Source organism: Parasteatoda tepidariorum, chromosome 11 (genome assembly GCF_982258835.1).
Source record: "Parasteatoda tepidariorum strain Cologne lab strain chromosome 11, Ptep-v5.0, whole genome shotgun sequence".
NCBI lineage: Eukaryota > Metazoa > Arthropoda > Arachnida > Araneae > Theridiidae > Parasteatoda > Parasteatoda tepidariorum.
In genome coordinates this window covers 87,717,198-87,739,672 of record NC_141765.1, presented here as the reverse complement: position 1 = coordinate 87,739,672, position 22,475 = coordinate 87,717,198, and the positions used below count along the sequence as shown (strand labels likewise).

General features: G+C 28.1%; 1 protein-coding gene across 2 annotated transcripts in view; it reads right to left on the bottom strand.

Moving 5' to 3' along the window:
- Cln3 (CLN3 lysosomal/endosomal transmembrane protein, battenin) overlaps window positions 1-22,010 on the bottom strand; it is a 76,920-nt gene extending 54,910 nt beyond the window's left edge. The window contains exons 1-4 of one of the 2 annotated variants that reach the window (XM_016054981.3): window positions 21,782-22,010; window positions 15,531-15,585; window positions 12,495-12,576; window positions 9,670-9,735 (exon numbers count right to left, since the gene is read on the bottom strand). In XM_016054981.3, the coding sequence (XP_015910467.1) occupies window positions 9,670-9,735; window positions 12,495-12,576; window positions 15,531-15,585; window positions 21,782-21,833 (255 nt within the window). In that variant the 5' untranslated portion in view covers window positions 21,834-22,010. The remainder of the gene's footprint in view (window positions 1-9,669; window positions 9,736-12,494; window positions 12,577-15,530; window positions 15,586-21,781) is intronic. The other variant, XM_016054982.3, reaches the window with a different exon arrangement.
- Between the last annotated feature and the right edge of the window lie 465 nt (window positions 22,011-22,475).

Below are 22,475 nucleotides of genomic sequence, written 5' to 3'. Positions count from 1 at the left end.
TTATAGAAAAATTTATCATAAATAGAGAGCATTCGTGATTTTGACTTATTCTATCAAAAAAAACTGTCTATTTTAAAGAAGAATAAGTTATTAAATATATTACGCTTTCACAAATATTTTGATTTATATTGTAAAATAAATTGTTCCTGAGTGTCTAATTATGCAGTGATTTCCATCAAAAAAATTTTTTTTTCTTCTTATTTTTTAAATCAAAAATTATGTCAAATATATATTTGTCCTCTCTGTTACAATTATTCTTTAAAGTTTATTTTATTCATTACACAAAAAAACCTTTTAACTTAATTCTATAGAAGGTTACCATATGAAAAAAAAAGTCTTTGTCTTAAGAAAATAAAGTTTTCTATTTTGAAAAACAGTTTTTTTTCTTCTAAAATTATCAATTTAACTTAATTTTATTTTCACAAATGTCTAAATTTCAGAAGGGGCAAAGCACATTATTTATTTGCCTTTCAATTAAATGAGAAAATAAAATTTTTGATTTCGAAAATAGCCTTAAAGTTGAAAAAAAAATAGTGCTTTTTTTCTAAATTTACTTTAACTTGAGTTCATTCTCACAGAGGTTAAAATTTCAGAAGGGGCTAAGAACACTATTCGCCCCCTCAATTAAATTTCAGAAAAAATAAACTTTTTTCTCAAAAAAAAAAAAAAAAAAAAATTTAAAGTTGAAAAAAAGTTTTTTTTTTCTTCCTGAATTATTAATTTAACTTTATTTTCTAATTTTTTATATTCTGGCTAAATTTCAAAAGAGGCAAAGCACATTATTCGCCCCCTCAACTAAAATTCACAGTAAAATAAAGTTTTTGATTTCGAAAATAATTTTCAAGTAGAAAAAGGAATGGTTCCTTTTTTCTAAAGTTATCAATTTAACTTCACATTATTTTCATGAATGGCTAAATTTACAGAAGAAAATAATCTTTTTTTTTAAAACAAAAAACTTTAAAGTTGAAAAAAGTTCTTTTTTTTTCTAAAAATACCAACGTAACTTAACTTTAACTTCAAAATTGCTATGGCTAAATTTCAAATGGCTAAATTTCACGAATGGCTAAATTTCAAAAGGGGAGAAGCACATTATTCACCCATCAATTAAGTTTCAGAGGTAAATAAAGTTTTTCACATAGAGAATCACTTCAAAGTAGAAAAAAAAAGTTTTTTTCCCTCTAAGTTTACAAATTTAAATTGACCTCATTTTTGTGAATGTCTACATTTCTGAAGGGGCAAAACACATTATTTGCCCTATTACTAAATTTCAGAAGAAAATGAACTTTTCTACTTGGAAAATAGTTTCAAAGTTGAATTAAAAAGTTTCTTTAAATTTTTAATTTCACTTTTTTACTATTTTTTTAATCAGAATTTTGCTTGATTTTATTTTCTCGAATGTTTATATTTCTGGTGGGGCGAAACATATCGCTTGCCCCCTCACTAAAATTTTAAAAGGGGCGACTGCCCCCTATGCTCCCCAGACTGGTATGACGTTTTTCTTTGGTAAGATATTTGCTTTGGAATTTCCAAAAAAAAAAATTTATAATAATAATAAATCAATAGTTCTGTGCCACAATTGTTTTGTCATATATAATTGCATGACGTTGTGAATATATATATTTATATGTCATTCTGATCAGAGGTTTCAATAGGCATTACATTCAAAAATGAATATTTTTAAAAATATAGCCATATTCTTAGGACCCTGAACACACTGGAGTAACGCAACTTTATTTTTACTTCGATGTTAAAGATATAACTGCTGAATATTTTTTTAATAGTGACCATTTAAAAGGAGAGCATATGTGATACATAAAATCCTAAAATTTCATCCAATTTCTATAACACGAGTTGAAAATTTTTCATTTGAAACCAATAAGTGATTTCATTTTTTATAACAATATATTAACCAGATTAAAGATAAATGTAAGATAAGACCAGATTCAAAATCAGTATAACATTACAGATATTTGCTAAAATTGTCTGAAAAATTAAGTTAAAAAATAATAAGTAATAACTTTATGAATTATATCAGCTCCAAATGTTATTATTCTTTTTTAATTTTACTACATCATTTTATCTCACATATCATATGGTAACCATATTATATATAGACAGAGCTATACTTTCATCAAAGTCTTAATTTTATATTAAATCCATTTTTTGAAGTTATAAAATCTTCAAAATACAATTTTGAGTGTCTGACCTGATAATTCCATCATTCCTGGCTTTCTGTATATCGAATAATAGTAATAATCAAAATATTTTTATTCTATTTCATGGCCTATATCCTTAATAGCTCCTTCTAAATTTTTTTTCTTTGATAGACAATATCAATAGAACTCTTTTAAAGTTAAGATTGTTATCATCAGTTTTCAAACACATCATATCCAATTTTGAAAAGTTCTATAAAAAAATTTTCGTTTAGTTTACGGAAAATAATAAAACTATAATATTTAGACCAATTAAAAATTTATTTCAGTAAATTTTTCAGAATTTTGAAATTTATGTACAAAAAACAAGTTATTTCTTAAAAAATAATTTCAGAAAACTAAAATTAAGCAAAAATGAATATAGAAGTATGTATCGAAGAAAAAAAAATTATAATTTATTTTAAGATTTCGACTGAAAGAGAAAAAAGAAGTCCCTGGGCAAAGTAAAAATCAGGAGCCATCATCGATTTTATAGTTAATACTTTCTGTGTAAATTTCTCTTCTAATAAGTAATTTTCTGGCTCTCCTAAAATAGAAAATTCTCTCCTTAAGTTCCAATTGTTCATGCGATTTCCTGACAATTTTGAGGAATCTCAGCTAAAATTATTAATTGGAACAATAGTTCATTTTGAAGAAGTAAACAAAAATTCATGCTTGCACACCCAACTCTTAAAAAAAAAATATTTAAAACATAGTTCAATTTTATAAAGAATTATTGAAATAATAATCCATTTAGTAGTAATTTACATTTAGTTTTTCTTTTGCATCACATTTTTTTACTATCAAAGTGATAAAGATAGCTATTGCCTTTTCACATTCTAATTGGTCAGTTATATGTGAAAATTTATGGAACATGTACCGAAACAACTATTTGCATTTTTTAGTTTACACAGGGCTGACGATTCTAAGGTTTTTCCGTAATGATCAGTAATCTTATAATTTCTTCTTTTTTTCGTGTGTCAGACATAGTTTAATGCATTTTTTGTCAGTATACTTGGCTTAATAATTACGATTTTTGTCTGACTTGATTTACTTTCGATATTTAGTCATGTAATATTGAAATGCATTTCCCTCACTTCGTAGTTTACTTTTTTTGCTAGTTATCTGTAAAAATATTTTTTCCTTCTGATTTTCATTTCCTCTATAATAATTCTTATTCCTCTGTATTTGTTATTTTTCAAAAATTTTTAAACTAAATGGGACTTTTTGTTTATTTTGTGATCAATTTTGTAACCCGCAACTCTTAATTCTTATTAATAAAATAATAAGTCTTACTAAAAACTATGTAATAATTTTTAAAAGTACAACAAATTTTTCAGATTTAGATTTTGTTTAATTGTAAATATTTTTTTAGATTTCATTTCCATCGGATTTTAGCTTTTGCGTTGTTTATGTTAATGATATTTTTGTTAATTGTTTTCTCTACATTTTGTTAGAATAATTTAAAATTCTTAAATATATTTCATTCCATTTATACTTGAAATTTTTTAAATATTTTAAAAGTATATAACACAATTTCTCAATATCATTTGGGTTTTCAAAAGTTTTTTGTAAATTTTCAATAATCTTTTTCACTATCAGGCTATCCAATTCTGTTTCGAATAGCTATAATTCGAAAAATAATATTACATTGTTAAGTAAAAAAAAAAAAAAAAACATGTAACCTCTAATATACAATAAAAGTTTGGTTATAATTTTACAATTAACGATGTGTTTAGATTATACTTCTGTAAATAAGAAACTTATTTAAATAAGGCACCCTAGAAGTTATATATATATTTTACTTTGTGTATTACATTTTTCGTTTTATGTAAACAAAATTTTTACCTTAGAATAAACCAGAGAAATCAGATGACTTGTTAAAATTAAAAGTCATTTTGAAATGAAAATTCCTTCACTTGTTTTGATTTTTTCATCCGTTGTCTTTTATCATGAAAACTTAATTAGTATGATAAAATTTTACCTTTTTTTAAAACTTTGTATAATTCTATGTTGTATAATTGTATGTGAACTTTGTATAATTTTTACCTTGGAATAAACAAGGAAAATCAGAAGACTTGTGTCACAGTGATATGTGACGATTTTTCTAATTGTTTAATTTAATCCCTATTAGTTTAATGTTGGTTGTTTTCTTTCTCTAATTTAATCCTTATTTTACCCCATATTCTTTGAAGAGAAATGGAAATGTTTCTTTTGCTTTAGCAACACATTTTCTTGTGTCTTTCTCTTTTTCACCTTTTGCAATTCAAGGACGTCTGACCCCACTGTCCTTCTCAAGGATGACATTCTTTTCCCTCACATTCTAATTTACGTCACCATTTAACTTCTTTTTCCCATCACTTTCATGTAACCTTCAGTGTTGCACGTGGTGATTCTAGTTCCAGCCGGATTTTTCGAATTTCCTAAAAATTGGTGTGTTCACGCCTTCTTCCCTTTGGCACCATATTTGGTATGTTGTGGGAGTACTAATTTACACTGATTGGTATTAACGTAACCGTGTGGTAATTCTCCCATCCAATGACAGTCGTTCTCTCTCCTGCTTTACAACTCGCACTTTCCCGTGCTTAAGCGGACGCGATTATTATCGTTTTTTTGGTTCTGCCAAGTACACTTCTCTTGTGGTGCTCCTTTGGCTTGGGTCTCGGCTGGTGAGCTGGCCTAGGTCAGCGAGCTTTGCCGGACCGCCCGTGATGCTAATATTCATTATTCCTTGGCTACTTTTTCTTTTGCGATGCCATGGGGGCCACCCATCCCATTCCAAAAACTGCTACGATTGTAAAATAATGAACAATTAAAGATGAATTTGTGAACGATGCTTCTTTACACTGTATTTTCTTTTGGTATCCATCACTTCAAAATGTCCGATGGTGGACCTGACTCCATGATGTAAATAATATGTGGTGAGTAACATTCTCTTGTCCCTTTTTCTGACCAGCGTTTATTTGCCCAAACGTAAAATTTCATAGATGTTATTCAGTCGTCCTTTAACTTTATCTTGACCACGAGCCCTTGCTGTTGGGTTAATTCCAGTGGCACTTTAGCAATGTTTCCCTCCACTATTTTCGATCACTTTTGGCCTTTCTTTCCATCAATTAATGATGATCCAAAATTATTATCAAAATTCATTATTTAATTAATCTCTTTTATTTTCTTTGATTGTTTTAAACTTTATCGACTGAATACCTCTATCAAGTTTCATAACCCATTTCTCTGTAATATATTTTAATCACAACATCCCCTTTTTCTCAATTAATTTATAATTAATTTAAAATTGGTACATATGAGATTTCCTTTCTTAAATAAAATTTAACTTTGGTACAACTTGTTAAAATTCAAAGTCATTTTCAAATAAGACTTAATTTTGAGTAATCAATCTCTTTTATGTCCTTCAATTGTTTTAATTTTTTATACCTTGCGCTTTATCATTAAAATTAAATTTATATGATAAAGTTAATTCTTTTTTTGTATTCTGCAAATTTATATTCATGATTAAATTCAAATCTATGTCAGAATCAAAATGTTAAACACAAATTATTCTTGATTCAACATGTTTTTGAAGAGCGAAAAACCATTTTACGTCATTATGATTAAAGTGTATCGATAAAATGTATTGCTCAGCAATAAGAAATTTAAAGGAGTAAAAATTACAAAATTCATTAATTGACTCGTGTAGTAAATGGTGAATGATGCACGTTAAATCTGTCGAGTCACAATGTCCTCCATGTTCCCATAACAAATCAATACTTCTGGGGCTACTGATCCAGGAGTTTCCTTGTTCTTCTGGATTAGTTAAAAATTACAAGGCTACGGAGGTGAACATTAGTAGTCGTAAATACAAAAGTTTGTTGGGCTGTTCAACGGCGGATATTAAAAAAAAATAAAAATTTATTACTAATTTATTAAAATTTTAATGCACTTTTTTTAAAAAATTTGATGGTGTGAATGTAATAGTTAAGTCATAATCGTTATAAACAATGGAAATAATTTATGAAACTATTACAAATATAAATGATTAAATGTTTCAGATTTAAAATAATAACCATTTTTAATTACAATATTAAAATAACACAAATAATTTTAAAATATTAAATCGGGCAAAGTTTATGACTTTGCATACCCCCAGAATGAAAAAAAATGTAGGCACGCCACTGCCCACCACTCAGATCATCATCCATATCGAAGTCTCTTTCTAACACCCGAGATGCTAAGGGATAGTTCTTATATTCATCACTCGACAATTGAAGTAAAACCCTGGTAGCTAGATAAGGTGCACGAACTGTACCGTAGGTAACTGCTTTGGGCTCATACGCTTTAACTGGATCATTCACTCTCTTCCTTCAAAGCATTCTTAAAAGTTTAGTTAGACTCGGATCAATTAAAATCATCCTATACATCTGCCTAATGACTGCTGCAAACGCATTAATATGTTTATGAAATAGTCATTATTTTAAATAAACTGTCCTGTATAACCCCATTGTTATACTGCAAGGAATTTAGAGAATCCTCCAAGGTTGTCTGTGAGAACGTATTAAACTCTACACGAAGCTTTGTAGTACTTTTACCAGTGCGATAAACTCCTAAATGTGGTATATAATATGTTCCTTCTTCTTCCTTACACTATGATATTTCTGTCATGTGGCCCACAATTTTGTATTCATGTAAAAATTCGCTGTATAGTCAGGGATGAGAGTAGTCAGAAAGTAAAAAATAGGAACTCCAAGAATGAATATATATATATATATATAAACGAATCACGACATAGGATTTTAAGCTCGCGTTAATATGAATCACTACATAGGGTTTTAAAAGGGAGTAAATACAAATTGTGATATTGGATTTTTAAATCTCGTAAATCAGAATACAATATACGATATTTAACCCTTTGAAGCACAGTGGTACGACAGCGAAACCGCACTTTTTAAAAAATTATTCCTAGCGGCACAAAGGTCAATCTCCGAAACCAATAATATTAAAGTATTATTTTAACTTTACTAAACATCACCAGATAGCAGCACTACACTTAGATTATATCTTCCTTTGAAAAAAATAAAAAGTTTTCAAGGCCCTTTTTCATTACTACAAGTTTTTTTTTTTTACTCAATAAAATACAAAAAAAGTTTGAAGCATATCACTCAGATTTGTTGTTTATGAGCTTCTTTTGACACACAAATTTTTCCCAATAAAGATTCCTCAGAAAAGTATTTAATTTTTACCTTTATATTTTTTGGTTTCAGAGTGAAGCCACTGTGCCCCTAGAACATTATATCCACCAACACGAGTCTTTATACTTTTTCCCCCTTCCTTCACTCAGATAGTGAAGTGGGTAAAAATTTATTTGGGTTTTTTCTTCATGGGGCTTATAAATGGGGAGCAATGTGTCTCTTATCTATTTCTATTGAAAATAAAGTCTATTACTTCAAATTTCTTATCTGAAACAAGTTAATTCTGCTCATTTGAGTTCTTTTTGAATAAGCGAACAGTCGTATTTAGTTGATGCTATAATATCTATTTTCTACTATTAAAATTTTTCTGCATTTTATTTGTCTTAAAAATTAAGAATTTAAATTTTTTATTATTATTATTATTTATTTATATTGTTGATTTTCAATTAAGATAATCAATTTCAATTCAATGATAATCAATTCATTTTATTTCATATTTTATTTTTATTATTATACATTTTATTTTTATTATTATATATTTCTGTACTATTTATTTTATCCTGATATTGTATAATATATATTATATTTTACTTAGAATATTTTTTGTGTTTGAAATTCATGCGTTTTATTTTTCACTAATATATATTTTATTATATACTATTTTTGTATTATATTATATTTGTTAAAGCCTTTTTTGGTCTTTAAAATTATATAAATAGTTTTAGTACTTTAAGTTTATTGTTTGATTTCTGAAAAGTGAAAATTTATTGTAAAAAAAGTTAAAAAAGATAATATTTTTTTTTCACATGAAAATGTTCTATGTGGACACTGGTTAACCACCGAAACCACCACCCCCTGTGTGGTGCAATGAATCAGAATTTTTTTTAAATGTCATTTTCCCATTCTTAGATCCTAAGCATCATAATTAGTTTCTCAATTTTAAAAAAATATGAAAATTTATGTTCGTGTGCCTCAAAGGGTTAAATCGCCTGAATAAGGATCACAATGTTCAACTTTTAAAACAGGTAAATACGAAAATCGATGTTTGATAATAAAATCACGATTTTAAAAATGCATAAATACAAAATGTGATATTGGATTTTTAAATCTCGTAAATAAGAATCAGAATGTACGATATTTAAATAGCGTAAATAATAATCGCAATGTGCAACTTTTAAATCAGGTAAATACAAAAATCGATGATTGATATTAAAATCGCGTGATTAAGAATCGAGATATTTGCAGACCATGGACTTGGTATTGCTAAAAGGCTTGTTTGTACTGTTTCTGATTAGACATAATAACTAAAAATTTACAAGACTAATTGAATGAGCAAATAAATATTTTCACCACAAAATCCACCTCTTTTTTTTCCGTTTGCCTTAATGCCTGAAAACAGGAAGCAGCGGCGTCAGAATTACGAAAATACGAGCAATCCGTCAAATGGATAAAAATACGGAAAATATTTTTTTCTGTGCGTAAAATCAGAGAAAATAACTAAAAGAAGTAAAAATGCGGATGGGTTAGCAGCTAGGATGTAGTTTGAATTTTCTGTTTATCTTTGAAAATTGTAAATAAATATAATTATTTTATTTCAATGACTGAATTTTCAAAGGGGGAAAAAAAGCGGGATATTTTTTATAAAAAAACCCGAAACTTTTAGAGAATCGGAGTTTTTTATAAAAAGGCTGAAATTCGAGAGACAAAAGCAAAAATCCACTATAAAGCGGAAAAATCCGTGGATGAATCACATCCCTGTATTATTTAATACATTTATTTTAAGTTTTGTTTGCAAAAACCAGATTAATGATTTTTGCTTTGAATAGTTTTGTATAATGTGAGAAAAAAACTCAATTGGCTTCAATGATAAAAATTGTTTTCTTCAAGTGGGTTCAATCTGAAAAACCCCACAGGTCTTTCAGGGCTGAACCCATTTTGATGAATCTTGCTTAGAACCTTTTTCCACAAACCTTTTCAAATAATATTTAATAATAAACAATAATTATTTACCTTTTCAAATTTAAAACAGGATGGATCCTTTTTTTATCATGTAATAAGCATTATTAGAATGCAACAGTTAATTGTAATACAAACTTGATGATTTTTCACACATTTTAAATGTTATATTTAAACATTATATATATATATTTAAAAAAAAAAAAAAAAAAAAGAACAGGAGAACCAATAAAATTCGAAAACTAAAATATGAAAAAGTTACTCTGACCTTTTTTTCAAGATAGTTAATTAAATATACAGAAATAAAAGCTTGAAAATTATGAAATTTATAAACTTACACCAGTAGAAACTGAGTTGCACATAGAATCGTTCCGTGGACAACTTGAGTTTGATGGATTCGGATCCTATGAGGAGCATAAAAAGAAAAATAATGTTTAAGTTTTTAATAAATTGTTACTGATATTAATAACAATAAAGATTCATTACTTTTAAAGTAGATAAATAGAAATCTAAATGCATTATTTGAAAAAATATTACATAGCAGAACATTGTTAATTATTAAATAACTATAGTACCGCACAAAAAAAAAATTAACGTTTGATAACTTTTGATCTAATTATCAGATTTTTAGCGACTAAAACTTCCTTTTAATAGCTTACGGGCTTCACCTTAAGAATGTTAATTAATTTGTGCAAACAATAGCTTAATTAACAAAAACAGACACAATGTACTTTCTCTGAATAAATACAAATCTTGCTAATGTCAACTCAAAATAAAAGAAAGAAAATTTTTTGACCTTAAAAGTAATTCATGTCATGAGTTCAGAATTTTTTTTTCTTTATGAAAATCATACAATTCACAGACATTCTCTATTATCTATATTTGCATTTTCTAAGCATAAATATGTATACATAAATTAACTGATACACATATTCTCAAAATAATATATAACTAGTTACTTCAAAAATAAAATAAAGCTAAGGTTATAAACTTATAATGAAAGAAAAATATATTACAAGATGAAATTCAAAAAGTAAAATGATTTATTACGTCAATTAGAGAGAAGGATTACAAAAAAAAATAATCAGAACAATCAAGGATCTAGACGGATAGTCATTTCTCATGAAACCATACTTCTTTACAGGCACCCCCATGAGGCAAACAAAAACTCTTCATATTAGATTGGAATATAAATTGGAATTCATACTCTGAGTACAAAAAGGCTTATCTTGTTTCATGTAATACCCCCCCTCCTCTCAACATATTCAATTAATACAACTCTATCATTTGACTGCTGTAATTGGAAAATTATCAACACTAGAACAAAGCATTGAAATACCTACTCTTGTAGATATAGAATTGTGAATGATCAGTTTCCTTACCTGTCAGAGGGGAAATAAATTTTCTGTTCATGTTAAAAGATATTTCACATTAAGCATGTTCACGTTAAAAGTACTTTAAGGCATTATATTTGCATACAATTTGACTGGAAATCAAAAATTAGTTCACGCTAAAAGACATTCCCGCTAAGCATATTCACCTTAACAATGTTTGACTGTATATATATTTTTCACCATATCGGGAATTCTGACTTTCAAAATAGGGGGTAGCTGTAATCAGGAAAATACGGTCCCCTAATTTTGGTCAGGAGAGCAATTGAAAATTTTTGACCCCTTAATGTTAACTTTTTGCATATTTCACTGCATCTTCAAAAATTACTCAGTGAATCAAAATATTTTTGTGCACAATTGCAAATTACATTTATCTGAAGATAATTCTATAAAAAAATATTTTTCAAAGTTATTTATTATTAATTTATTTAATAACAGTCAAAAAAATTTTGATTATTATGTAAACAAATTTTATCATTTTAAATTACAAAATCTGAATGAAATTGGAAGGATAGATTTGGAGTAATCTAATAATAAAATAGTTGTATTAAAATTTGATTTCTCGAGAACTATTCAACATATTTCATAAAAATTTGTCATTTAAAATTGTCTTGTTTAAATTGATTTAATTTTTTTAACCTTACAATTCAATTTTTTCTAACCATTACCAAATAACTTAATAAAAATAATAAATAACTTTTAAAAATTATTTTTTAGAAGGTGTATAAATGAATTTTATAAGGATATGCAAAATATGTTTCAATTGTCTTAACTTTTGGTGACATACTAAAATATACAAAAAATGAAATTCAAATTAAGGGGTCCAAACTTCTGATTACTCTCCTGCTTAAACTCTTGAGACCATATTTTCCAAATTGTAGATGCCCCTCTCAACATATTTTGAAAGTCAAAAATGCAAATCTGTCTAAAAAAAAAAATTTTAATTTGGAGAAAGTTTGTTTTGGTGTCTGATTTCTTAACTTAAAATATCATTTACACTAAATAATTTGCATATTTGAAATTTGTCTCTTGCATCATAAAGATCAGAGTCTTAATAATGCAATCATTAGATTATAAGTTATTCAGTGCACTCATTTTCCATTATTTCGCGCACTGAAATTTGTTTCTAAAATTTTTTACTTCAAAAAAATAAATACAAATTATAAACATTTTTTTGATAATTAATAAATTTCAGATTAACTTAACTTACAAGAATAACACAGTTCTTTAAAACTCGGAGATATTTTAGTAAAAAATTCCATGCAAAAAATTCCATAGTAATGGTAATTTGCATATGAATCTTACTAAAAGAGAGCAAAATTTAAATCTTGATATAATGACATAAAATATTCTTGATGATCAATATAATAAAATTTTTTTGGAATTAGGTTCATTTAATATATATATATATATATATATATATTAATTTTACTCTACATTAGTTAAACTAAGTAGTACAAGTTTTCCCTGTCTAGAGAATGCATAAAAGGCATTTGATGAAGTTTTGTGAACATATACAATTCAGAGTTGTGGAATATTGTATCAGGAATTAAATAAGATCTTATTTTAATGCTATCTTGTAGAGTGAGACATGCATGGAAGTAGTAGTAAACAAGCTGAAACTAAAGTTAGAACTAATGAAATATGTACATAGCACTGAACCATACAGCTAGATAAGAAAACTTTATACCAGCAATGCAGACATATTTATATGAACCAATTTTTCCAACATATTATTGCTGACTTAACAAAAAAAGTAAAAAAATATTTACTTCATGATAATCTGAATGAAGAAGATCAAAAGCAGCACTCAACATAATAACATAGGGATAATTATTACATAAGCCTAACAACCTAAAAACAGAGAAAAATTCAAAGTAACTAAATGAATGATCATCTGGATACAATAGATCATAAATATAAAATACAATCTTAAATAAACATTAATTATCTATGTATATACAAATATATATATACACGAGGCATGTTTTTTAAGTAAATACCATTTTGACATAATAAAAAAACAGATTTTTTTAGCAATTTCTCTTCATATGAAAGTGTGTTCTTTTATCTACTTTTCTACATAATTGCCATCAATACTGAGGCACTTATCATATAGTAATATTGTACATTGACCTTTTGCATACCATCGCTATAGAAGTCTGTAGCCTGATTTGTTAGCCACTGCAATATGGCCATTTTGACATCATTGTCGTTGTCATGGCGCTCACAGGCCAGATGTTTCTTCAAATGCAGAAACAAGTGGTAGTCACTGGGAGATAGATTGAGAGTGTATGGAGGCTGAGTTGTACCCAGCGAAATGATGCGATTGTTTCCCATTAGCAAGAAAAGAGCAGAGTAGTAGAAAACATAACTAAGATTGAAGACTAAGTTTAAAATATAAATCAAAATTTATTCATCTCAAAAACATTCAAACAATTAATTAAAACTTATTCATGATATACTATTAACTACATATTTGCCCTCTGGTGTCTAAGTAACGAACCTACCGAAAAGAGTATGACAAACATAAAAAGGGAAAAACAGAAAAGAAGATTGCTTAAGAAATACCTTCTTATTAACTGAATAGCGAATCAGCAATCTTCAATCACCAATCAGTGAAAAGTACTGTGTCAGGTTGCTTTATTTACTTGGGTGATTCGAAGACATGCCATCGCAATTTTGATCCTCTGCAAAGGGGATGGCTCCCCTGATTTTGTAGCCCGACGTCCTGCATGCGAAGTCTAGCACTTCGCGGTAAAACAGTTTTATGAGGACCGATACAGCACACCCTCAGTCAATACACAGGCTGATCAAAGTGGTTACTCACCCACTTACTGACTGCAGTCAGTGGTGCTTGACTTCAGTGTTCTACTGGTAACTGTGTCTTATGATCAGTCCACTGCAGGACTAATAGAGATGAAAAAATAAGCTTAAGAGTCTAAATTTGTCTTAAAGAAAAATTCTATTGCATAAGATATTATTCTTGCAATTCAAGGGCATGCACATTCTAGAAAATTTATTTAAAAGCATAGTTGGAAACTACTATAATAAGAGAGGAAAATCATTTGTATGTATTTAAAAAATGAATGAAGTAAGCTTTTGCGAACTTAAAAAGTTTCTTTTTTTCAAACAACACTTTTAATTACTCACATGCTTAATAACTTCTTAAACTTTTTCTCAGGTTTTACAAACTTGATTTACTACTAAATTTCACCATGCTGATATCTGTAATTTTTCATAACATTTAAGATGTTATATATTATATACATACTATTTATATAACAGATTTTTTTTAACTTACTTTTTTATTTTTAAAATTGCATTACAGTTTTTAATTATTAAACAATAAAATATAAGCATTTTTTGCTCAATAAAAATTTTTTGTATGAATAATATTTTTACTGTAACATAAACCAACACGAATAATAATATTAGGTTGTTTAATTTTTAATTTCATGGAATGAAGTTATTTTGCCTAGATGAAAAATTTTGTTATGGTATGAATGAAAAATTATTGCATCTCATATTGCGCTAATGAAAAATTATTTTTCATCTAGTCTATTTAAGGTGTGCTAGAGACATGCAAATAAAAATTTAAGAAAATTCTATTAAGTTAGTCTATTTAAGTAAATATCTTTGCACTTAGTGTTACAAAAACACAAATATAGTCCTTAACAAATTAATTTTCGCTTATATTTTTCGTATAATTTCGTTGAAATAAGAAATGTTTTGACCAATTCACACTAAAACTTCATCATCATTAACAAAATAAAGTGAAAAGTAGTTGTGAAATTTTTTTCTTCTAAGTCTTAAAAACACAGTTTTTTTTTTAACTTCCACCCCTTGTAACTAGCATTAATGTTGTTAAAATTTATAAAAATGAGAATTATAGCATGCACAGTAACTTTTATTCAAGGCATGAAGTTGTTATTCTCGAATAAAAATATCATCAATGTTTGAAACTATCAAATAAAGTAAATAGTAATAATTATTGTCAACATGCAAAGAATCCAATACTTTTTATTAACAACAGCACTATTATAAGATCAGTAATTGGTTTATTCAAACATTCATGATCTTTAATAAAAAAAAAAAAAAATTCTTACTTTATTTAATCCTTAAATTTGTCATTTCGTATCCCTCGCATTTTATTATTCCGAAAAGGTCTATCTCCTGAGTGGTTGAATATAATATGCACAATCACTCAAAAAGAAAGGCCCATTCAGCAAGTGAGATATTTAATTTTAATTATCGCAATGATTATTTTCAAGAAAACAAAAATTACTGAATAGTATACTGTCAATTCAGAACAAATCTCGGAGATCCAAAAGATGCATTCTTTCATAAGATTTTATAAACACTTTAAAAGATACAGAAAAAAATATACGATATTCACACAAAATTATATTATGATTTCTCAATAATATGCACGTATTTATATTTTAAAACTGATAAAACAATACAGAACTCTACAAAAGCGAAATTGTCGTTCTCCGATTGTAAGCAGACGATAGAGGTTTAAAACTCGCCTGCCTGGTTTAAACCTACCTCAGACTAGGTTTAACCTAGCCAAGGCTGAACTAGATCCTTAGAACTGCGTTTTTCCTTAAACTTCGTTTCTGCAATGCAGCTTGGTTTAACTTCGCGGTTTAGAACAGGTTTAGTTTAAAGTTAAACTTCGTTCAGACAATTCAGCCAATAAGTTTAATGAATGTAGATTAAAATTCAAAAACAAAGCAAATATAAATATAAATATGACAAATCAAATTTAAAAAGTAGATTTAAATGTATGTATTTAAACTTACCAGAATCCAACAAGATTTCGCCAGCATTTTTCAGAGTTTGCTGAACTATATTGTTCTAAAAAGATAGAATATATTTAAAACAAGAAGAATATAATTTGCACAGTTTATATAATATTATCCTATTAATAAATGAAATTTTAAATATTTAAACAATAACAAAACATTTGTTAAAAGAAAATTGATTTTGGTCTTTATATTACAAGTTGTTACTTCTTGAAATAATATAGAAATATTGCTTATAAGGAAGAAATATTTGTACAGATTTTCCAAGTATTTCAACATCTAAAAAGACTAAGAAGTCAGATTTTAAATCATGAAAAAAATTATTCATTTAGCTGCAGACTTTTAATTTAATTTAGGCAAGGAGAATTATTTCTCTAACTGAGTTAAACCACTAATTACAATGCAAAAACACTAGCAAGAATTGTGTGGGTAGCCAAAAACTGGGGAAAATGGTCCCAATAGTTTATTATTTCATTTAATAGCAGTCGAAAAAAAATTTAATGGTAAGGTATAAAAATTTTTACATCATTATAAGGAATGTAATTTTAAAAGGAAAAATAAAAAAATTTGAACAAAATTTGTTGAATAGTTCCTGCGAAGTTCAATTTTAAATAAACAACTTTTTTTCAAATTAAATTTCTCAGGAACTATTTGACATATTTTGTTGAAATACTGCCTTTTCATAATACATACTTTAAAATGATGTAAAGATATTTCTCGCATGAAATACCTAATAATTAAAAAAATTTTTTTTGACTGTTTTTAAATAAAATAGAAAAATTCATTATTAAAAATTATTTTTGTATGGAATTATCATTGGATGAACAAAATTTATAATTAAACGCATAAAATTTTTTGATTAACTTAAAAAGTTTTTTAGATATGGTACAATACACAAAAAAATAAAATTAAAATTAAGAAGTCTTAACTTAAGACTACACTCCTGATCAAACTACTGGGACTATATTTTTCAGATTGCTGCTAACTCTATATTTTGAGGGTAAAGGATCACAATCAGTCAGGGAAAGAAAAAAAAAGGAATGCTTATTCAGAGAAAATGTGTTTTTGTGTCTGATTATATAACTTAAAATATTGTCTGCTCAAATTAACTAACATATTTGAAATCAGTCCTGTGAACCACTACGTTTAAGTCTTAATACGTAAAAATCTATGCTAGACACTGCATTAATCTGGTATAAATATAGTAAGATTATTTTGGTATAAATACAGTTAGATTATTTTGGTATATAAATATAGTTAAATCATTTTGGTATAAATATAGTAAGATTTATTTGGTATAAATATAGTAATTATATTGTTTTGGTAATACACATTAATAATTACATTAGTATGTTTTTTCCTTGTGTTTTGTATTTTGCCAGACTACAAATTTAAAAGAACAAGGTTCAGGAAAGAACGGCAAGTCTAAAATCACAAGTTTGAAAAATCACTGGAAGAGAGAGAAATACTAAATTGATTCAGGAGGAGAAGTTTAAGTTTTTAAGCTCTGAAAAAAGGGTGTTTTCTCTTATTTTTCTGAACTTTTTATTTCTATATTTTTATGTTTATTTCGAACATTTAAAAATAATTTAAAGATAAATTTACATATTAATTGTACTTGTCATATTTTCTTTCATTCTCATTTTGCAAGTGTTTTTGATTTGATATTAAATATATGCTTGTATATATAAGACAGATCCAGATTATATATGTATATATCAATGGAATGTGAGTTGACACCAAATTTGCAAGGCTATCAATAGTTCGCTTTCCCTATCCATTGCTTACCGGCTAAGAAATATTTTCAGGAAGAGCGTAAGAGTGCATGCAGAAGCAAGCTGCTGAAACTCATACACACACCTAGAAAATTCATACAGGGCAAGGCGTCAAAGAAGCCAGTACACCGATGTAAGAATAATTATAGACTTCAAATACTTAAAGGAAGGATGAACTATATTTCTGAAAATAGTATACATACATTACACTTAGTTTACAGTGCATAAATGCACATTTTTTTCAAATCTCAAACTTTTCTTAGAACCTTAAGAGCTGAACAATTCCCTTCAACACCACAGGTATTCATGCCATAAGTCACAATTGATTCTTAGAAAATAGATTCCAATACTTAAGAAGTAGCTTGTTCTAATACTACTGGAATACTCTTTCATTCAGAACTTTTTAAAAGAAATCATTAAGTGTTCAAAAAAAGAATTCCTCTCCCTTTAAAGAAATGGTAATCCTTAAAGGTGTTTGGGAAAAGAAGTTAGATGTTACAGAATATATAATACATTAAATTTATAAGCTTAACAAAAATAAGAGTTTCAAAATCTTTGAAAAAAAGTTTCTAGGAAAATTTGTATAATATTTCAGAAAAAAGTAAACATTTTAAACACCTTTAAATAAGAAATACTTCAACTTTATCCCAAAAAGCGACGAAAAAAACAAGTCAAAGGACTCAATTTAAATGTAACCAAATACAAGTTAAAGTATGCACTTTTTACTTCGTTACGAAAATAAAAGCATTGCCATGCATGCACAAGTGGAGATTAGTTTCATCAAACAGTCCTCCGCAAAGGCTTGTTTGTCCCAATGTTTGAATATATTACTTTGTCTTCATGGTTAGGTTTAAAATTACAAGACTATGGAGGTGATTATAAATAGTCATAAACTCAGAATTGAGCCAGATATTCAATGCCAGTTTTAAGATAAAATTAATTTTTCTCATTCATTCTTATTTTAAGGGCTCACTTTGTTTTATTTAATTCACTTTGGAAACTCTTAATAATCATAGATCCAGGGGGGGGATTTCTAAATCGTGATCTATGGCAGAATAATCGCCAAGTCTTGACAATTTCCGGGCAGTGGCCTTCAAAAAACTAAAAATAAACATTACAGAAAGGGACCAACTCGAAAGTTATAACTCGTAGCCACTTCCACGGAAAAACTTCTATAGTTTGTCTAAGCTAAGAACTCCTCCCGTCACAAAGTCAAAGGCCATCTGGTCCTATGGAAACAAGAATGGAACATTTTAGGGAGGGTAGCTTGCTTCACTCTAGGACTAACAAAATAGACTGAAGAAAGATATTCCCTTTCTCTCGCCGACCGGAGCCGAAATCACTAAAAACAGTGACCCCGCACCCCTACTTGCATGCTGATGGCCATTCGTATGCTGACTGGGTTCTCTTTACTTTTTCTCCTGTGACTGAAAGTGACTCCCCCTCCGCAGTAACGTTTGCTGCATTTTTACCCCTTTTCCCAGTATTTCTTCCTTCCCTAACACCAATAAAAAGGTTCCAGGAAATGCCTTTTCTACTAGCCAGCTGCATAGGAAAGAAGGGGAGAGGGGACTCAGTTGTGCTCTTTTGAAAACAAATCTCCCTCCTTTCCTGCATTCCAGAGGAGGAGCATCACTAAGGGTCACTCCACAGTCTTGGTAGCTCTTCCTTTCCCCTTTCTGTTGATTTATGGGTTCAATGCATAAATCACTAGAAGCTAGAAAAGGAAAAAACGTGTCAAAAGACTTCTTTTTTTTTCTTCTTAGAGAGGGGAAGATGAACAGGAGTTTGTTTATTTTGATTGTTAAAAAGTGTTCCAGAAATCCACCCTTCCGGAAAAGGGACGTTCGGATATGGGACGTTACACTACATAATTAAAAGTTACACTATAGAATTAAAATCAGTAAAAAATAAAATACACAAACAAATGCACCATATAATTTGTTAAACTTAATTTACTGTATGAGCCTTTTATGCATACTTCATGTAATTTATTTTGTTTTATCAAAATAATATGGGATTTTTAAAGTAATTATTTTGTGCTAATTAACATTTTCATAATTTGATATTTTCAACAAATATTTTTTTCTGAGTCAAAAGTATTAATTTTTAAAATTTTAATACTGAAGTTATAAATACAGCTGATAGAGGAAGAAAATAAGAGTTCTTTGTGTTGTCTTTTTTATTTCTTTGTATACATTTATATGAAATTTTTATCCTTACCAAAATGGACCATGCGATCCAAGAAAACCAAAATATCTCATCTTGTCTGTTTCTTGGCTTGTAAATAATAAAGTAAATATATTTAATAAAATGTGCATAAAAATTATTCCCACCACAATTATTATAATTTATCATTTCTTCAAAATATGAATACTAGTTCAGTCAATCAACTGAATAATTTTATTTTCCCTTTTAAACACAACAATTTCAATTTTTAAAACCATATAAGTTGAACTGGAACAAGATGAGAAAATAGCTTAACTTAAAAACTGCTCTAATAGTCTTAAATTTTTCACCTTTTTTTTCGCAATTTAGAGTTTTATAAATATATTTATTTTAATCATGATTATCTCTACTGTAATTAATGTTTAAGATAGTTTTTCTAGTATTATTTTTAATGTCTCTTTCATCTCAGAAATCCAGATCAATTAAAATTCACAGTAAAAAAATTGTTTTTTGTTTAGTAAAACGTTTAATGGCCTTTTTTTTTTATATTTCTTTAAAAATTCGACTACCATTTAAAATGTTAAAATCTGTTCCAAAAAATTGATCTCATTTGTGATTGTTTTTTTCACTTAGGATTACATGACATAATATTATGCATTTATAAATATCATGTCATTCTCATCATAAATTTTAACAGACAAAAAGTTCTTTTCAAAATAAAACTATATTTTAATTTCTAGAATTCTTGTCACAAATGAAGTAAAAAAAAAAAGGATCACAAATTAACACTTTAGGAGAGAAAAAGAAAATCAAAACATGACCAATCTTAAATTAAGAAGGCGAGATAAGAAAAGTATGTATAGTAGATGAAAAAACACACAGGAATTGAAAGACACTTATCTGAGACACTTCAAACTAAATTCGGCAATCAAACTAGTTTTAATTCTGTTCATCCGAATATTGATTTTTCCGATTTTCTTCTAGTTTTTCCTGCTCATAAATGGTAGTTTGCGATTCCTAATTTGTACATTCAAACTAGTCATACAAACTAGTCAACAATAGCAATCAAACTAGTTTTAATTCTGTTCATCCGAATATTGATTTTTCCGATTTTCTTCTAGTTTTTCCTGCTCATAAATGGTAGTTTGCGATTCCTAATTTGTATATTTTTTTACACTCAATTCTTAAAGATGATTCTAAACAGGGGTCTGTTCAGAAGAAATTTGGGTTCGTTAACGGACCCTTCACAAATTATCGTTTCATAAAAATGGAAGCTTCACAAAATAATTTATCTTTTAATCGAACCCTTCATAAATTTGTTTATCTTCATTATTGTTTTGTTAATAGAATAAACCCTTCCCGGGGGGGGGGGGAGAGAAGAAAGATGGTTCGAGACAAACTAAGTATCCCTAAGTTTAAATTCCTAATGTTGTATTCTAAGAAAATATTTCTACTTTTACAAACATCGTGTGCACATTCTCATTAATATTGAATCATATTTTTTTTTGTGAATAAATAATAGATCAATTTATATTCATTCATAGAATTAATTAATAGAATATTATGTAAATAAAAATTTATTTCTGGCAATTTTTTAAATAAAATATTATAAATTTAAGAATTGTTTAAGTTTACTTAATGCGTAACACATTAAAAGTGATACATTACTAAGCTGTGTTATTTAAAATATGTCAATTGCAATTATTAAAAATATGAGTGATTTTGTTTAAATTATTCATCCGAAATGAATATTCTGCGGTGAGCAGTATAGGCTAAAAACCAAATATTTGTATGTTGCATCTCTAATTTAGTAGCAGCAATTGTTGAGCAGAATCTTGTATCTATTTACAATTTAAAAACTTCTTGAAAAGGTTTTTAGCAGTAACAGAACCCTATTTGTACTAATTCACAAAAGCAGGACCCTGGTTGAAAGAATATGACTTAACACTTATTTTATATTCACAAATTATGAATAGTTTTTTTCTTCACAATTTTACTAAAACAGGACCTTTTACAAAATGTCTGGACAGATCCCTGCTAAAATTATATATGAGGATGAATATAATAATATCCCCCCCCCCCCAATAAATTTAATATGACGACGCCAATGCCTGATATTATGTTTTTAATCGCAAACTAGCGATGTTCTTGAAGACTTTATGATAAAAAAAAATTCACAAAATTCTGTTTTCAATTTAATCTGCACCTATATGAATTACAACATTACGGTTTCTTTTCAAACCATATCAATTTTTAAATATATTTTTAGCTAATAATTGTAGAAAACTTAACTACAAAACTTACTCTCAGCAACATCAACATTTTCATCTTCATTTACTTCATTAATATCCGTCATCACAATATTAAATATTTTCTATGAAAATTTCTAAAGCAAGAGGTGTGTGAATTGATAATGATCGCTCATGTCACCACCTGTAAACACCTCACGTAGAAGGTGTAAACGCGCTATTTTGTCACCGAAGCAGGGAGATAATGGCGATAACTTGGCCAAGGGCGATAATAAGCCAAATACGGTTCAAGGCGGGTTGCCACCCCTTGAAAGCAAAAGTACTTTGCTCAAAGTAAGCGCGCGCATTCAAATTTCATCATAAAAGTAAATAATACAAAAATGGGAACCGCGAAATTTTAGGGAAAAGGGAAAATGCGAAAGGGGAAAAAAGTCACTCACTTGTTGAGAGTATGATATGTCTAATGAATAATCTCGGCCTCTGTGTTTCCAACCCTGCTATTCCATTAACGAAAAGAGGGAAATTAATTTCTACTTTGAATACTTAGGGTGATCACCGAAGTCAAGCATCGCTGGCTATGGTCAGTGTGCGGGTGGGTGACCACTTGGATCAGTCTGCGTAGGGACCGAGGGTGTGCGGTATTGGTCCTCGTTAAACTGTGCTACCGTAAAGTGCTCGACTTCGTGCGCAGGTCGTCGGGCTACCGAAGCGGGGGTGCCATCCCCTCCGCAGAGGATCAAAATTGTGAT